This window comes from Cucurbita pepo, chromosome LG01, assembly GCF_002806865.2.
Source record: "Cucurbita pepo subsp. pepo cultivar mu-cu-16 chromosome LG01, ASM280686v2, whole genome shotgun sequence".
NCBI classification, from domain to species: Eukaryota; Viridiplantae; Streptophyta; class Magnoliopsida; order Cucurbitales; family Cucurbitaceae; genus Cucurbita; species Cucurbita pepo.
This window is the reverse complement of record NC_036638.1, coordinates 4853029-4868832: the sequence shown is the minus strand read 5'-3', so window position 1 is coordinate 4868832 and position 15804 is coordinate 4853029. Positions and strand designations below refer to the sequence as shown.

Below are 15804 nucleotides of genomic sequence, written 5' to 3'. Positions count from 1 at the left end.
ATTTCCTTTTCTTTCACCGCAAGTACAGAAGAAAAAACCAACACATTCCTTTCTTCCCTGAATTATTTTCTCTTTATTTGAGCCTACGCGTAGCTCAAGGAAGAAACAATAATCAAAAAGTGAAAACCCCACAATCATTTTCACTCAGAATTCCTTTGTGACCTTCCTGTTCTTCAGCCATAGCTATCATTTAGCTGAGAGAGAGAAGCACGTGCCATTGAAGTGGAGGGTCCGCAGCTAAAGGATGGGGGAAAAGGAAATTGAAGCCAAGAATGTGATGAAGAGGTCGAAGAAATCACAACTTTAGTAATGTAACTTTCAACCTTTTGCCGCCCAGTAGCTGTTTTTTTCTGTTGATTTTTTTATTACAATTGTATTTATGTTTTTGGTTTGGTTTCGAACATCGAGGAATTCTTTTGCTTGATTGTTGGGAAAGTAAAAGGATGCTTGAGAGTGGGGACTTGGATTGGAAAGAAAAGAGAAAAGGGTAGATAGATATATGCTTCAATCTATTTTTCAACCTCTTTTTTAGTGTGCTTTCTTTTCATGGGGCCATTTGCTTTTAAAAAATGTCTTACATGGAAATGGGAACTTGGGTTTTCTTTTCTGATGCGCCCTTTTACATGAAATGAAATGGATTGTCTGTTTAGTGAGAGGGATTAATGAACCCATGATCTAAAACTTCATCAAATCTTCTTGCTATGAACCATTGTTTTGATTTGGTTTAGCTTTTGAAGAGTGGGAGATGAGATAGCTATAAAATATTTCAGAATTTGGGCATTTTTTGTTCTATTTGTGTGACTTTTGTAGCATCGTTAGACACTTTATGTGTTTGAATCTCGATGAACTAATAGACGGAGGCTTCTCTAACAATGGGGGGTCATTTGCTGAAACTGATGGTGGTGATCCTAAACTTATATGCTTTTCATTGTTATTATCAAACATGGTGATTGTTCTGTTGACAAAAATGTCTTCAATCGATGTATTTTAGGCAGAAGAGCAGCAAATGTGTTGTAATGATTGAAGCTTTCTTTTTCAACAACACTTTGATTCCTATGGTAAGGAGAGAAGCCTTTGCTTCATAATTCTGGTTCCTTCTATATCAGGTGGGTTCTAATGGATTAATATCATAAATTTTGTATTAGAGAAATGAATATAAAACTGCTTGTAACATCAATGGTGCAAGGTAAAGAGTTGTGATGTTTGGACAAGGGAAGAATGAAGAAGGAGGGGGGGGATTGAGTTCATCTTAGGTTAAGAGAGTTATATAGAAACAATTCTCTAATATTCTAGCTGCAAGCCCCAACTAAATACTTAATGACTTAGAAGTAATGTGAGATCCCACCTCCGTTGGGATGGAGAACGAAACATTCTTTATAAGGGTGTGGAAATCTCTTCCTACCAAACATGTTTTAAAAACTTTGAGGGGAAGCTCGAAAGGGAAAGCCCAAAGAGAACAATATCTGTTAGCGGTGGGTTTGGGTTGTTATAAATGGTATAGAGTTAGACATCGGTCGATGTGCCAGCGAGGAGGCTAAACCCCGAAGGGGGTGGACACGAGGCGGTGTGCCAACAAGGACGTTGGGACTCAAAAGGGGGTGATTGGTGGGTCCCACATCGATTGTAGAAGGGAACAGAGTGCCAGCGAGGATGCTGGGCCTCGAAGGGGGGTGGATTGTGAGATCCCACATCGGTCGGGGAGGAGAACAAAATATTCTTTATAAGGGTGTAGAAATCTCTCCCTAGCAGACACGTTTTAAAAACCTTGAGGGGAAGCCCGAAAGGAAAAAACCCAAAAAAATGACAATATTTGTTAACGGTAGGCTTAAGTAATGAATCTAAAGGTAAAACTATTGAAAGTAACCTTAAAGCACGCCTTGGATGAGACGTTTGGAGATACCCTCCAACATCTTTAAGGACTCGAAAAACTCGATAACTTAAAACTCTTACCTTACGGCCCTTGTTGTCTTCTAAAGCTAGCTTTGGTAGGCAAAACCTCTCTAAAGATTAGTGGGAAGTGGGCATATGCATAGTGAGAGTGGAACCCAAAACACACGATTGTTAAAAGTAAAGTAAAAAAATAAAATAATAACAATAAAAAGAAGAAATTCATGGTGGTACAGCAAATGGCTTTAGTGTTTCTGATAAAAGTTATGGGTTCCTCTCAACAGGTTATTTGAAGAGGAGAGATGTATGAGGAATAATTGTGGTATATATCACATTCTTTCCTTCCTTTGCTCTCTTTTGCCACCAACCACTTTTCTTTCTTCTCTTGAATCATATGGATGTGCTTGGTTCAGCATAGCTGTAAGGTGAGCAAAACATTATTCTCTTCTGCTTCTCTTTATCATGTCGTTTTTATCTTTAGATCCTTTCTCCAGAGGAATAATTTGTTCTTCTTCTTGATAGAAGATAGCTACACAAATAAGACATGCCTTCACTTTGAGCTACCTTTTGTTTTGCTTAAATTAATATCAATATCATGACTGCTTTTTGTATTCCTTTTCCTTTCATCTGCTTTCATGGTGCTTTTATATGAGATTTTGTGAGATATCCCTACCCTCCCAATGATGACATCTAGAGGAACATATTGAATATCAACTGGGTTACTGTTTTGATGATTTGAAAATGCACGTTTGAGCTAAAAAAAGTCCGTAAAAAACTTGAGAAGCTATTTAAAACACCCACCGCTAGTAGATATTGTCCTCTTTGGCCTTTTCCTTTTGGACTTCCCCTCAAGGTTTTAAAACGCGTCTACTAGGGAGAGGTTTCCACACCCTTATAAAGAACGTTTTGTTCTCCTCCCCAACCGATGTGGAATCTCACATATTTTATGATCGTTAGATAATATCTCCCTTCAGATTATTTACTGTATAACTCTCATTTCCATTACAAGCACCTTTAATTACCTCATTCATTGTGACTGGTATAGATTTAATTCTTCATCTAAATGAAATTTGGTTCCTTTAAAAAGTGGAAACTTTTTTTAAATTACCAATAAGCCATTCTTGTTTTAGCTCCCCAGACAAGGAGGGCCAACCTTTTGCTTTCTTTAAGTTCGTTGCTTCAGACAAAGTATAGTATTCACTAAGCTAGGCATCCTCATTTATATGGAAAAGGTGTAGCAATCAAATTATCATGAACCCTTTTGCCATTTATTTTATTTTTCTAAAGTGGAAAGTGTGAGCTGGGTTGGCTACTTTATTAAATATTGCTTTGAGAAAAATAGATGTCTTGTTTTTTGATGACAGGTTAACCATGGAATTGGAAGTTTTGGATGCAAACTATCCTTCATAGCCTAAACCAATACTTTAGAAGCTCTTAAGAAACTGATTAGTTTATAGCCTGATGGTTCGCTTCATTTTCGATATCGCGACATCAGAATAATCAACCGCTATCACAGAGGAGGATCTTGGACATCCTCTTCATTTTCTCTTGGCTTCTGTAAGTGCTAGAATTTTGTTTATTATTCTCTTCTTGTGCCTCTGCCTTGGAAATGGGATTCTAATAAGAATGCTGAGAAACTCAGTTTCTTTTCAGGGATATAGATCATTAGCTATACATTCTTATGTAGAAGCCATTTTTATCAGCATCATTTTTGCTCCAAGCTTTTAGTTGAGGAAGAGATAAGCCACCATCTCAAAGTTAAAGGTATGAGTGAGATTGGTTCTGAAAGATCAAAGTCATGGAACATATACACAACTCCAGACCAGAGCCCATCATCTCAAAGAGGCATTGGTCAAGAAGCTCCTTGGAAGAACTTTGGATCCTCCATGAATGCCATTTCCTTTGGCTTTGTTGCTACTGCAATCTTGATATCCATGTTCCTTATCATGGCCATCTTTGAGCATCTGTTTAGACCAACTTCTTCTTTCTCCTCCTCTGGTGAAGTGACCAACAACTTTGCACAATCGGGTCCGGTCGAGAAATTCTCTAGTCCAAATACGGTACGTTTCGACTCGGGTTGTTTACCTTTACAGTTTGTGTTTCTTGGCTTGTGGGGCTTAGATTACCAACCTTTGATATTATTTAACTCGTTACTGCTTTCCCTTTCCCATAAACAAGTGTTTCAGTGGCTTAGGCTTTGAACTACATCATATCCTATATCAAGTCCCCTTCCCCTTGAACAGATTTGTTTAGAGACCTGTAGGTGAAAACAACTTAAAGCATACCACTTTTTAGAATATGAGATATCTGTTCCCGGTCCTCGACTCGTAGTAGATAAAGTCACCTTGAGACGTTTCTCTAATGAAAATGGGCATTTCGATTGGTTTAGAGAAAAACAACCATAATTAACTCTTCTAAAATTTCATTAACTCTTCATAGAACTCTTCGTACATGCGTCGAAAAACACTCATAATATCCTAACTAGTTTTTTTCTGCTATTTTTTCTTGTCATCTTCAAGAACATTATCTTTTATCAGAACAGTGACAAGACACAGAACATCAACACAAACCAGTACCAATCATAACACAATACATGCTTTTCTTTCAAGGACAAGACATTGCATTGGACATAGGAGATGATATGTTTTTGTTCTGTGGCAGGTGCCAACATCATATGCAGCTGATTTCTCAGTGTTGATGCCAGGTCAGCACATCCCCACCTTCATTGCCCAGCCAGCCCCTCTGCCATGCCAAAGAGAGGGGACTTATTGGCCATCTCACGACCATAATTTTTCAGGCCCTTGAAACAAAGATGATATTTCTTGCCTCCATTGGAAGCAGCTGCTGCATTTAGGAAAACTGTCAGCTTTGCTTCTTCTCAGAATAATAATTCTTGTGCTCCTTCTTCACCCACTGGGAGATTTGCTCAAATGCTCATGTTCTTTTTCAGTTTCTGATGTGTAAATTGATTATAAAAGAATGGCACAAGTTCTTACACGATTTCAAGGTGTAAGTAGATTTCACTTCACTTCCTCACTACAGTGAGAAGGTGCTTTAAAATTCAACATTTTGAAAGGAAAGTGTTTCTGTATAAGCTCTCATATATGGCTACAAACACAAGGAACATTTAAAATCTCTACTTATCCACAGAAGACCTGAAAATGTTATGTACAAATCTTCATTGCTTCAATATCGTATTACGTACACGAAAAGTAAATTACATTGCCAACATAGATGACTCCCTTTTTGAATTGAAATTGAATACACAGCAGAATCATCCAACATTATCTTCCCACATTGCTTCACCCCTTGTAGAGTTCTGGATTCATGGATTGTTCTGTCTAGTTATGCTTCGTTTCAAAATGTGCTGATTCTCGATGATCTTGGTAGTCTTCAAACAAACGAACAAAACGAGCTAATTGTCGTTGATTTCTTCTTCATCGGATAATATGACAGTTAGTAAAGAAAACTTAACCCGAAGGGAGATCCTCCCCTTCTCCACCATGAGTCTTGCCCCAGAGACAACCCAATACCCAGGAGTTTCTTGGGGCCCTCTCTTCATTTCAGTGGTATCGACGAATTTCAGAAGCTTAGGGGCTTGTACAGGCACTGGTGGACCCCCAGGATATACAGCAGAGTTTATATTCACATCAGCTGGTTTTGGAGGCGGTTTCTGAACTGCTGAGAAATGATGACTGATAAGTGTTGATATAAGTCCAGACTTGGCGGCCAGTCCAGGTGAACCTTCCCACTCTGCCTGCTTTACAACTGTAGCTCCTAAAACTGAACAGAAGAAGAGTCGCAAAAACAAAACATTTCTCATCCCATGATTCACAACCTGTAACTGTGCCCCAGTAACTATTGAGAGATCCTCGTCCGCTTCGACAGGAGCAGTGCAAACGTGAGAAAAGTACTTGGACTGAACTTTTTCAAGATATCTGCGATCGTAAGACTCCTGACCGGAGTTGCTATTTGGATCCTCCGTAAGTTGAAAACTTTTGGGTAAAGAGGAGAGGTGCTGCAAGTGGATGGACAAACAGTTGCTTCTTTTACCTTCCAAATAAAGCCGGAGACCTGTAACTGGCCTCCTACCCACATCAACCTGTGAAAGAAGACACAAGTGAATCATAGGCCTTTCAATTTTCTGTTTCCTATAACTATAAAGACACTTGGTCAACAACATTGGTTCTTTATGTTAATATTAGATTCTCAAAAAAATTTGCAATTCCACTACGAGAATTCAATCTATTTGTTCTATTTTTCTGAAGTCTTCCCCAGACAGAGAAGAATTCTGAATCAAGACAATATTACAAAGTCCAATGAACAAGCACTATAAAAGTAGGAGTCTTCTACCACATTGTAGTCGGAATTTCCCACTAATTCCCATGATCCACAAACATTCTTACACCAGAAAACACTAAGTTTGTTCCAAAATTTTTAAAGCTTTCAAACAAAATGGTGATAGATTTAGCTTATCTTAGTGCCACGAAGTTTGATAGAAGACAGTAGAATGAATGGAACATTATCCCAACTTTGATCATTCCTAATTTTGGATGATAACTAGAGCAGAAGTTTTTCTGGAAGCATTCACATAAAAGACTATCTAGAAAACAAATTGGCTGGTTTAGAGATGCCATAATATCATGTCCAACCCTTGGGTTAACTATGTGAATATTTCAAGGTCAAACTTCTCTAAGTTATGAATTATAAAAGATATAAGCCTACAGATTATTCATAGTTTAATGCAGTAGGCATAAAACAAAAAGTTCGAGAAAAAAAACCATACTGGAGTAGTATTCACATAAAGCTTTGATCCCATAAGGCTAAACTGGAGAGATGCCAAGTTGCGTTGTTTCCGCTGAGGACCAAGTGGAAGCTCACTGAATATCGGCGCCCACTGCCTCGGGAGCTGAAACTCCAAAAATTGATGAAGCTCTTCAATTGGTGGTTTGTCTGCAATAATGAAAAGGATGTAAGAAAAATGCAAGAGAACGTGAACATCTTGAGATCCGCAGCTCTTCATTTGGAGTTTGCTAGCAGGATGTAGATTACTCACATCGCAAATAAAGATTTATTGCATGGCTTAAGAATCCACTCCCTGGGACTCCATTCAATAAAGAAGTAATTGGGATAAAGGACACTGAGATCACGTCCGGCTCCAACTGAACTGTCTGCAACCACTCATGATGTGGGAGGTTAATCCTGTCACTTCCACCTCTTCTCTTGTAAATGGTTACAATGTCCTGGCAAGCAAATTGATGAAATAGAAAATATGTCAAAATAATCCAAAGTTTCTCATCATTTGCAACAATATAATGATTAATATAAGAGTAGGCATGGTAGAGATATTCAACAACTCTCTCAACAAAATAACTCAATAAATATTACCTCCTTCAGTGCAGAAATTGCAGAGCTAGCATCGGAAAACTGCAAATGCTGCTCCCTACTTTCAAACTGAAACAAAATATGATTAGATTTAGGTGAAACCTTTCTATATGAATGATAAAAATATTATGCTTCAAATATCAGAAACCTTGTCATTGTTGTAAATCCATTCTGAACCCATTCCGTATTGTCCCATGGTCTCCGTAAACCTTTTATCTGCCATGTCCTTCAGTCTCTTCTGCACTTCAGAAGGTTCAAGAGTAGATGAATGCTGCTGCTTCATATATATTACATCCTTTCCTCCCATCTTAAGGCCAACAATAATGTGGGTGCCAAAGGTTTCAATAAACCTAAATTAAGTAGGTAATGTGATTAATTCTCTTGAAAAGGGTGAAGAACACAATTCAACCTTTTTAACATCAATGTTCATAGCCAAAGTTGCTATGGAAATTTACTGTGGCTAAAATATAAGCAAATAACTAGGCATTCATTTTCTTTTTTCTCTTCTGTTTCTTTTATAACACATCCAAAGAGAGACATTAAAGCAACTTAAGTCTCTTTCATTTTTACACAATTAACAACTCTCTTGTTCCTCTCAAATCAAGTGGTCAAATTAATTATTATATTGAACACTCAACTTAAGGGCATCACCATTGTTCTCTGCTAATCTTGTAGAACTAAAACAAAGTATAGGAGTGTGAACTAGAAGGAATATGACACGAAATTTCACACAAGAAAAATATGGTTCCATATCTTGTAAAAAAGAACACACCTCGCAAGTGCAGCAGGGTCCCAAGATGATGGCACAGCTTTTCTTACGTGATCGCAGAGTACCATCTGTGATTTTTCCAAAGCAACTGTATACAGGGTAATGAAGACCCCATCAAAAGCTAGATTCTTCGTATTGGCTGCATCTTTCTGCCAACATCCTGAAAACTCAAACATGGTGTTGAAGTGACCTGAAGGAATTTTACCAGTCAGAGTCATCTCCTGATTGAACTGCTCTGACATCTGCATTTTAAATTTTGAATGCTAGATGGTTAGTACACATTGAGAGAGCACAAAACCATAGAACAGTATGGTTTCGCACCATTGCATTGAGACTACATGAAAAATTGGTATTTTCTTTTTCATAATTTTTTTTCCTCTCAACAAACAGATAAGGGAGGCGGTTCTCACAGCCCCTAAAGCAGAAATAAAATAGCTGGGAGCCTTTAGTCCTTGCAAGAGAACTCTAGTTGTCGTGATCAGATCGAAGCATGCACTTTCTAACATAAAGCAAACCTTCAAGTTAAATCCAGTTAACGACACTGGTTTCTCAGTGGACGCAATTTTGAGCGTATGAAGAGTCTTACAAAATTCATCCGCTCTCACCCAAAAATTTATCTCCATTTCAACAGAGATGAAGGCCAAACTGATTTTACCAAAAATAGGTCAAGATGCATAGTCATGCACTACTCTACAGCATAATAATACTAAATCTTTTCAGAAGAAAATTATAGTACCAGATCCATAGCTATCCAAGCATTAAATTTAAGAGCAATACCTGTTGGAAAGAGAGAACATCAGACCTGAACCTGGTTCGCTCCCCTTTGTCACACTTAATCGACTTGGGCACATTTGAGATCGAAATCCCACCAGGAAGAACAATCCCATGACCTACACCTTCATCAATTTCTATCAACCGAGAATCATTAAAATTCCCTTTACAGTACTTAAGCCTTAGATCTGTCGTTATGTCGTATCCACGACCAATAGACCCAATGGCTACCTCAGCTGCCTTGGAAGGATGAACTTTAAGCGCCATAACTCAAACACACATCACTCTTGACCTCGACCAGATGAACACTACACAGTAGCAGCAAATACAAACTATATAAACAGTATACTAAGCGGAAACAAGAAGAAAAGTTAAAATTAAATTAAGACCCAACATACGAGGCGAACATAATACAAATCCAGCTCAGACAACTAAGCTAAATCCAATCTCCACAAACATTTCAGCCAATCAAAAGCCAATCAAATCCCAAGTTATATTAGCACAAAAAACTGACCCAAGCACAATCTATACAGTTCAGGCAATCATCACCGAACCCAAAATCCAGTGGGGTAGCAGCAATCATACTCTTAATTGACGCAGTCGATAAACAAAGCTAAATGAGGATCCCAAAAAGGCTAATAAGAGCTGAAATCCAGAAGTATATAATAACAAAATACAATGGAAATGTCGAAGAAACCAAATGGGTCAAACAGAAAACAACAAAAACAACGGACAGAGTCCCAATGCTTACATTGAAAAAGCGGGAATTGAAGATTGAAGTTGCAGAGCAGGTTTAGAGAGACGAAAGAAAACCCTAAGGGCAAGATGGAAATTGAGAGGGAGAAGTAAAGTGCAAGCCCTAGAAGCAGCCAAAGAAATATGAAACAAACATGGCGTTCTTTTCTTTCTTTTTTCAGAAGGAAAAAAAACAAAAATGGAAAAAATAAAACTAAATTCTTCTTTAGGAGGGTTTGACCAAAGTGGACACGTGAGAGAAGCTTGTACACAGTCAAACTTTCCGGTTCTTTTTTTTTCCAAATTGGGTATTGCTAACTTAACTGCCTGTCACGCCTTAAAAAACTCACCCCTCATCTTTTATTTTTGTTAAATATATATATATAATGAAATTCAAACATTTGAGAATTAGAATAAATATGTATTATTTTAATTTTGAGTTCAAAAATCTTATTATTTTATATTTTACGTGGTTTTATTTTTCTCGAATTATTATTATTTCGTGTGTTTTACACATATTTTGTATTAATTACGTAAGTGCTCCATTATCTTATTTCTCAATAAAATATATATATTGAATTATTTTACACCTTTTCAAAATTATTTTCCTGGTATTCCTCGGTCTCTCGGCGTGTACGCAAAGGGATAAAATTCAACAATTTTCTTTTTCAATAAATCAATTTCACCTTTTTTTTTTACCAATTTTAACAATCATATCTATTTAAATTTTGAATTTTTATAATTATATTAATTTAAATATTCCGTTAGTTTTCATTTAAAAATGTTAATTTATTTTTCAATTAGTTTAGACCATTATTTTTTTTGTTATATGCATATAAGAATCATATCATGTCTGTAATGTTTGATGGGTTTATTTTATGCATTAATGCAAGCATACAATATAATAGTATATGAATAATTAAAAAAAATTGGAGCACAAAGTTTGGCACGATATTAGGAGCAAATAAATTGGAAACCACACATGCTGTCACATGTCTTTCACATACCCCATTTTCATCTCCAAATAAAAACCAAATTTTCATATTTAAACCACTTGTCCTTTTGCCATCATGCCAAAGTTTCAATTTTTATTGGGATTCCTTTCATATTTGTAATTTCCCTTCTCTTCCATTTTAATCAATCCCTCCATGTTTATCGGGACCCAATTTATGCCTATATTTATCTTTTATCAATCGTCCTACTGTCGTGCATGTCCAAGAGTAAAGCAATGTCCACAGTTTCGCCAATTCGTTGTTAATTCATAAATAAAACTCTCCCCTTATCCTCTTGTGCATCCTTTTTGCGAATCAGTGCTGAGAGTCTGTAATGGTCCAGATCCACCGCATATTATCCTCTTTGGGCTTTCCCTCTCGGGCTTTCGTATGTTAGGGGAAGGTAATCCACCCCCTTCGGGGCCAGCGTCCTTGCTGGCACTCTTTCCTTCCTCCAATTCGATGTGGGACTGCCCCCGAATCCACCTCCCTTTGGAGTCAGTGTCATTACTGGCACACTGTCTTGTGTCTACCCCCTTCTGGGAAGAGCGAGAAGGCTGGCACATCATTCGATGTCTGGTTCTGATACCATTTGTAACGGTCCAGATCCACCGCTAGCAAATATTGTCCTCTTTGGGCTTTCCCTCGAGGTTTTAAAATACGTCTCCATGGGAAGGTTTCCACATCCTTATAAAATGGTGGTTTGTTCTCCTCCCCAACCAATGTGAGATATCACGAGTCGAAAGGAATAGAGATCATTTTCTTTCCAGGATAAAGGGGTGCATAAAAAATGGTTAACCGGTCAACATATCAATATATATATATATATAAATAAAGTTATTTATAAACAAGTGTAATTTCTCCATAAAAAAGAAAAAAAAAAAAAACCAAGAATAAAATCATGAAATGAAAGTATGTTGATCTAAGAAGTTGACATCATTTTGGTTAAAAAAAACATTATTTTGTAATTAATTACTTTTGCGGTGTTAAGTAAACCATTATTTTTATTAGTAATGGTATGATATCTAAATTCAACGAAAAATTTACAGGAACAGTTCATTTGAATCTCTCAATTACCGCCATCAATCTTTATAAATCTCCAACCATTTCTCACCATTTTCTGCCGTAGTCCTCCCCCAATCCCCAAACTCAAGAGACGACAAAAATGGCCGATACCTACTCCAAGATCGAAGCCGCCTGCAAATTGAAATCAAGATCTGTAGATTACTCCGATCTTTCATCGCTCCCTCACTCTCTTAGATTCACCGCTGCCGTCTCCAATCCGAACTCTCGCGATTCCGATCAAAACAGGACGAATCGGTCGCGGGAGCCGCCGCATGGTTGCTTGCCAGAGGAGGAAGAAGACGAATACCGCAGCGCTGCAACCGCTACTGCCTCTACGCTGAGACGGAACTGCTCTGTTTCTGCATCGGCCTCCGGATTCCACTCGGCAGTGAAGAGAGCTCTGTCGATGCGACGATCTTCGTCTGTGGCGGAGCGGTACAGTAGGATTCACGATCAGTTCGGGACGCTTGCATCGCCGATCGACGACGATGAAATCGAAGGCGAAGAATCGAAGGAAGGCCGAAATGCGGGAGGATCTGTAAGGAAGAAGAAGACGAACGCGGCTGGGAAGATCGTTAGAGCTTGTAAGCGACTTTTTGGACTGTAGTTTTGAAATTGATGAGCATTTTATAATTAACGAATCCGTAAAGTATCTTTTGATATTTTGTTCTTTTTGCGATGAGAAATGAGAATGTGTGTACGTTGATTGATTGTCTTCGGGCTTGGACTTGGTTGTGGTTCGTCGATTCAAGGAGAGTAATGGCGGAAGTTTGATCATACACGTCCCTCTTGTTCTGTATTTTTTTTTCCCTTGATTTGCAGAGTTTGATGCGCGTAGTCAGTCGGTCTGCGAATCACTGCCATCACTACTTTGTGACAAAATTTTCTCTCTCTACAAATCCAACTTATCGTATTCTCTCTCTAGAAAATTATTTTATTATTCAAGAATTACTATTTGTCAAATATATGAATTATTTATATTTTAGTTTCTTTCGGCTAAATTAATAAAAACTTTACCCTCACAAAAGTATAATGTGTATTAATACTCTTAAATTTATAAAAAAAAAATTCAGAGTATTTTAAACTTTTTTTAAAAAAATCATTTTTAATTTTTTTAAAGTATTTTAAATTTTTTTAGAAATGATCTATATTAAGTATATAGACAGTTTTCTTCCACCGGTAAGTATTTAAATATTTTTTTTTTTCATAGTTCAATTTATATTAACTTTAAATAATTAATTGACTTTTTTTTAAAAAAAATAAAAATGTAGGATCTGATTTTTTTAAAAAAGGAAAAATCAGCTTAAATTTATTAATTTATGATTTTTAAGAGTTTGGTGGATAAACTTAGAAAATTTTAAAAATAAATTAACCCCTTGAAATGTAAATTTTAATTTTATGTTTAATAAAATTCAATTATGATTTGTATTTTTACAAAAAAGAAAAAGAAAAAGAAAGTCATTTATGGTCATCTCAATAAAGATAAATGGATAAAACTTGAACGAGGCTAAATTTGTAATTTGAAAGGAAAACTTCCGGAAAAGGAGAGGCGAGGGTTTTTTTTTGAAAAAAATGGTTGGCGGACATGAAAAATTAACAAATTCTCAACAAAAATACAAAAAACGGATTTGAGAGAGAGAGAGAGAGAGAGTATCTTTCAAACGTTTGAATCTCTATTTGACATTTTCAGATGGATTTTCATTATCATTTATCCATTTTTGGATTGAGTTTGTTTCCTCAAATCTCTCCAATTCTCGCCTCATCTTCATTCTCCATTTTCCCCTTTTGCAGTTTGTGTGAATAATCCAATCCATTCCGTCTCTGAGTTTTCCATTGACTCCCCTAATACTTCTTAATTTCATTTGCCTTTCTACTCATTACAGATTACATCGACTTCAAGCAATTATCCATTATTTTTTTGGTTGATTTTGTGGCGACTCAATCCAGCGACTTGGTCGAGGCCGATAAGAAAAATGGCGTGCGAAGGCGGTGGCAATGGAGGAGGAGGAGACGAGACTTCCACATTGTCGCCTAAAAGCAAGTTGAAGTTTCTTTGCAGTTATGGCGGCAAGATCCTCCCTAGGCCCACCGATGGTCATCTCAAGTATGTTGGCGGCGAGACGCGCGTCATCGCTATGCAGCGTGATATCAAATTTTCAGGTTTCTATAGTTCGATTTTTCTGCCCTTGTTTTTCAGATTGCGATTCTTCTGAAGTATTCTTGCCGTGTTTTTAATCTGACGAATTGTGATCTGCGGGAAAATCTTGTTGGATTGCTTTTGATCAAGTGAAACTTATATGATTTTGTTTTTTCTGGAGTGATTTGAAGTGCTTTCTGTATAAGGTTCAAATGAATGGGACAACTTAGAAATTGGATTTCGAATATCAAATGTTAAGATTGTTAGGGCTAACCACATCGAATAGTTTTTTTTTTTTTTTTTTTTTTTTTTTTTTTNCTTTGACAAGTTTGTGAAACACATTGTACAGATTTAGATTCAGTGATCTCTCTTGAAAGTTCAATGAATTATTCTTCAATGGTAATGAAAATTAGCGAACATTTCAAGATATTTAGTTTCGGATTTCCTCTTATTCTACTCTGTCTTGCTTAGATCTAATGAAGAAAGTGACGGCTCTATTTGATGGAGATATGGTGCTGAAGTATCAGTTGGTTCCTGAGGATCTTGATGTGTTGGTCTCTGTGAAGTCTGATGAAGATTTAAAGCATATGCTCGATGAATACGATCGGCTCGAGAGTGAAGGAACTCCTAAGCTTCGGTGTTTCTTATTTCCTTCAAATCCAATTGTTGTTGAGACTCGACCGTTCTTTGCAGATCCTCAAGCAATTGAGCAACGTTATCTGGAAGCCATTAATGGCATTGTCCGGTGCAGCTCTACTGCGAGCTCAAAAGTCTCCCCTTCTAATGCTAGCCGCCCTACATTCAGCCTTTCATCTGCATGTTCATCTCCAAAATCATCTTCTCCAGATGCCCAAACTGCTGAATCTATGGCCCAAGAACCATTCTCTTGGAATAGCATCAAGCCTAGCCGCCCTCCTATGCACAAAGTCCATAGCTCTCCTAGTCTTTGCAGCTTCAACAACCTTCAACCTCCCCCCATTGTCATTCCAGTTAGTAAACACCACTTTCAGCAACGTCATTACCACTATCAACAAAACCATGGCTACCAGTCTTCTAGACATCCACAAGAGTTCAGCAGATGTAATGCCCCTGAAAGAGCTCCCATGCCTCTTTCACCGTCGCCGCCTATGGGTCGGGCCGATTTTGGAAGGAGTCCAAAGGGTCCTAGTGTCAGCCACCAGATATCTAGTAGACAGCAGCAGAGAGGATTTGGAGTGTGGAACAGATATGGATACTCTGATGAGTTTGCAGCGAATGGTTGTGGTAGGATGGATAGAGCAGAAAGTGGTCAATGGAGCTCGAGAAAGGCATTTTGGGAGTAAACAAATACAGTCAGTCAGTTAGTCTGTGTAGATAATTGGAAGGAAAAGAATCAAAGATGGCGGTATAGTCTTCTTTTCTTTGTGCTATATCTGAATCATCATTGTATTCTTTTATTCGTTTTTATGCTTTATTTTTTGAACTAAATTTCCTACGAAGGAAATACTTGTGTAGATGTGTATAGGTTTCATAAACAAATCTCATGTGCTTGTGATATTTTTAGTTTGATTCTTGTAAATGAAAATTCCTTGTGCATAATCTTGTTATGCCAACCCGGCAAGATTATACACAATGGTAGTACACACAATGTTGGTACAATTCAGGATTCAGATTCACTCTTGAAAATAGTTTAGTTTAATCTCTAGTTTAGTCCAAAACTTTTACATTTGTTTTGTTTAGGTTCTTAACTCTTTCTATAGTCTGTTCTTAACTCATTTTAAACATAAAGAGATGACACTTATAACATATATAAACAGTTGTAAACCTACTAAGATAAGAAAGAAGATTTCTCGACCAAGTATAGAAACACGCCATACAATCTTTTTAACTCAAACAATCTAATATTGGAGGGAGACCTATAACTCAAACAATATCTTGAATGACTTGTGTAGGTAATCCTGAATGAAATCAAAAGATCTCTAATACCCCATCGACAAAACACAAAATAAATACCTCATCGACAAAACACAAAATAGATAAACCAAATCAATTCATAACGGAACCCAAACTAAAGGGTAGAGCAT

General features: G+C 37.2%; 3 protein-coding genes across 8 annotated transcripts; 2 read left to right on the top strand and 1 right to left on the bottom strand.

The window, feature by feature from the left end:
* The first annotated feature begins 60 nt into the window (after positions 1 to 60).
* On the top strand, positions 61 to 5039 carry LOC111801082. 6 transcript variants are annotated; one of them, XR_002816079.1, is made up of 6 exons: positions 61 to 311; positions 992 to 1106; positions 2172 to 2312; positions 3252 to 3444; positions 3530 to 3947; positions 4549 to 5022. XR_002816079.1 is itself a non-coding variant. In XM_023685056.1 (4 exons), exons 3-4 carry the CDS (start codon positions 3654 to 3656, stop codon positions 4690 to 4692), a joined length of 438 nt encoding a protein of 145 aa, XP_023540824.1. In that variant the 5' UTR covers positions 2158 to 2312; positions 3252 to 3444; positions 3541 to 3653; the 3' UTR covers positions 4693 to 5039. The 6 variants fall into 6 exon arrangements, 2 of the variants coding, with proteins under 2 accessions (XP_023540824.1, XP_023540834.1); XR_002816076.1 differs by having other exon boundaries at positions 77 to 311; positions 3541 to 3947; positions 4549 to 4981; XR_002816078.1 differs by having other exon boundaries at positions 82 to 311; positions 992 to 1058; positions 3541 to 3947; positions 4549 to 4981.
* A 10-nt stretch (positions 5040 to 5049) lies between these two features.
* Positions 5050 to 9711, bottom strand: LOC111801072 (MACPF domain-containing protein At4g24290). The gene is made up of 8 exons (XM_023685044.1): positions 9564 to 9711; positions 8819 to 9120; positions 8045 to 8283; positions 7421 to 7622; positions 7276 to 7341; positions 6944 to 7130; positions 6674 to 6840; positions 5050 to 5989 (listed from the first exon to the last, which is right to left on the bottom strand). Exons 2-8 carry the CDS (start codon positions 9077 to 9079, stop codon positions 5303 to 5305), a joined length of 1809 nt encoding a protein of 602 aa, XP_023540812.1. The 5' UTR covers positions 9080 to 9120; positions 9564 to 9711; the 3' UTR covers positions 5050 to 5302.
* Positions 9712 to 13259: 3548 nt separating this feature from the next.
* Positions 13260 to 15333, top strand: LOC111807872. Its single transcript, XM_023693721.1, has 2 exons — positions 13260 to 13764; positions 14213 to 15333. Exons 1-2 carry the CDS (start codon positions 13578 to 13580, stop codon positions 15061 to 15063), a joined length of 1038 nt encoding a protein of 345 aa, XP_023549489.1. The 5' UTR covers positions 13260 to 13577; the 3' UTR covers positions 15064 to 15333.
* Positions 15334 to 15804: the final 471 nt, after the last annotated feature.

Excerpts from the sequence above, each read along its gene's own strand:
- LOC111801082 (XM_023685056.1), top strand. The coding sequence starts at position 3,654 with ATGAGTGAGATTGGTTCTGAAAGATCAAAGTCATGGAACATATACACA. Across the intron at positions 3,948-4,548 it reads AATTCTCTAGTCCAAATACG|GTGCCAACATCATATGCAGC; the intron begins GTACGTTTCGAC and ends GTTCTGTGGCAG.
- LOC111801072 (XM_023685044.1), bottom strand. The coding sequence starts at position 9,079 with ATGGCGCTTAAAGTTCATCCTTCCAAGGCAGCTGAGGTAGCCATTGGG. Across the intron at positions 8,284-8,818 it reads ATGTTCTCTCTTTCCAACAG|ATGTCAGAGCAGTTCAATCA; the intron begins GTATTGCTCTTA and ends TTTAAAATGCAG. Across the intron at positions 5,990-6,673 it reads TTTATGTGAATACTACTCCA|GTTGATGTGGGTAGGAGGCC; the intron begins GTATGGTTTTTT and ends CTTCTTTCACAG.
- LOC111807872 (XM_023693721.1), top strand. The coding sequence starts at position 13,578 with ATGGCGTGCGAAGGCGGTGGCAATGGAGGAGGAGGAGACGAGACTTCC. Across the intron at positions 13,765-14,212 it reads GCGTGATATCAAATTTTCAG|ATCTAATGAAGAAAGTGACG; the intron begins GTTTCTATAGTT and ends TGTCTTGCTTAG.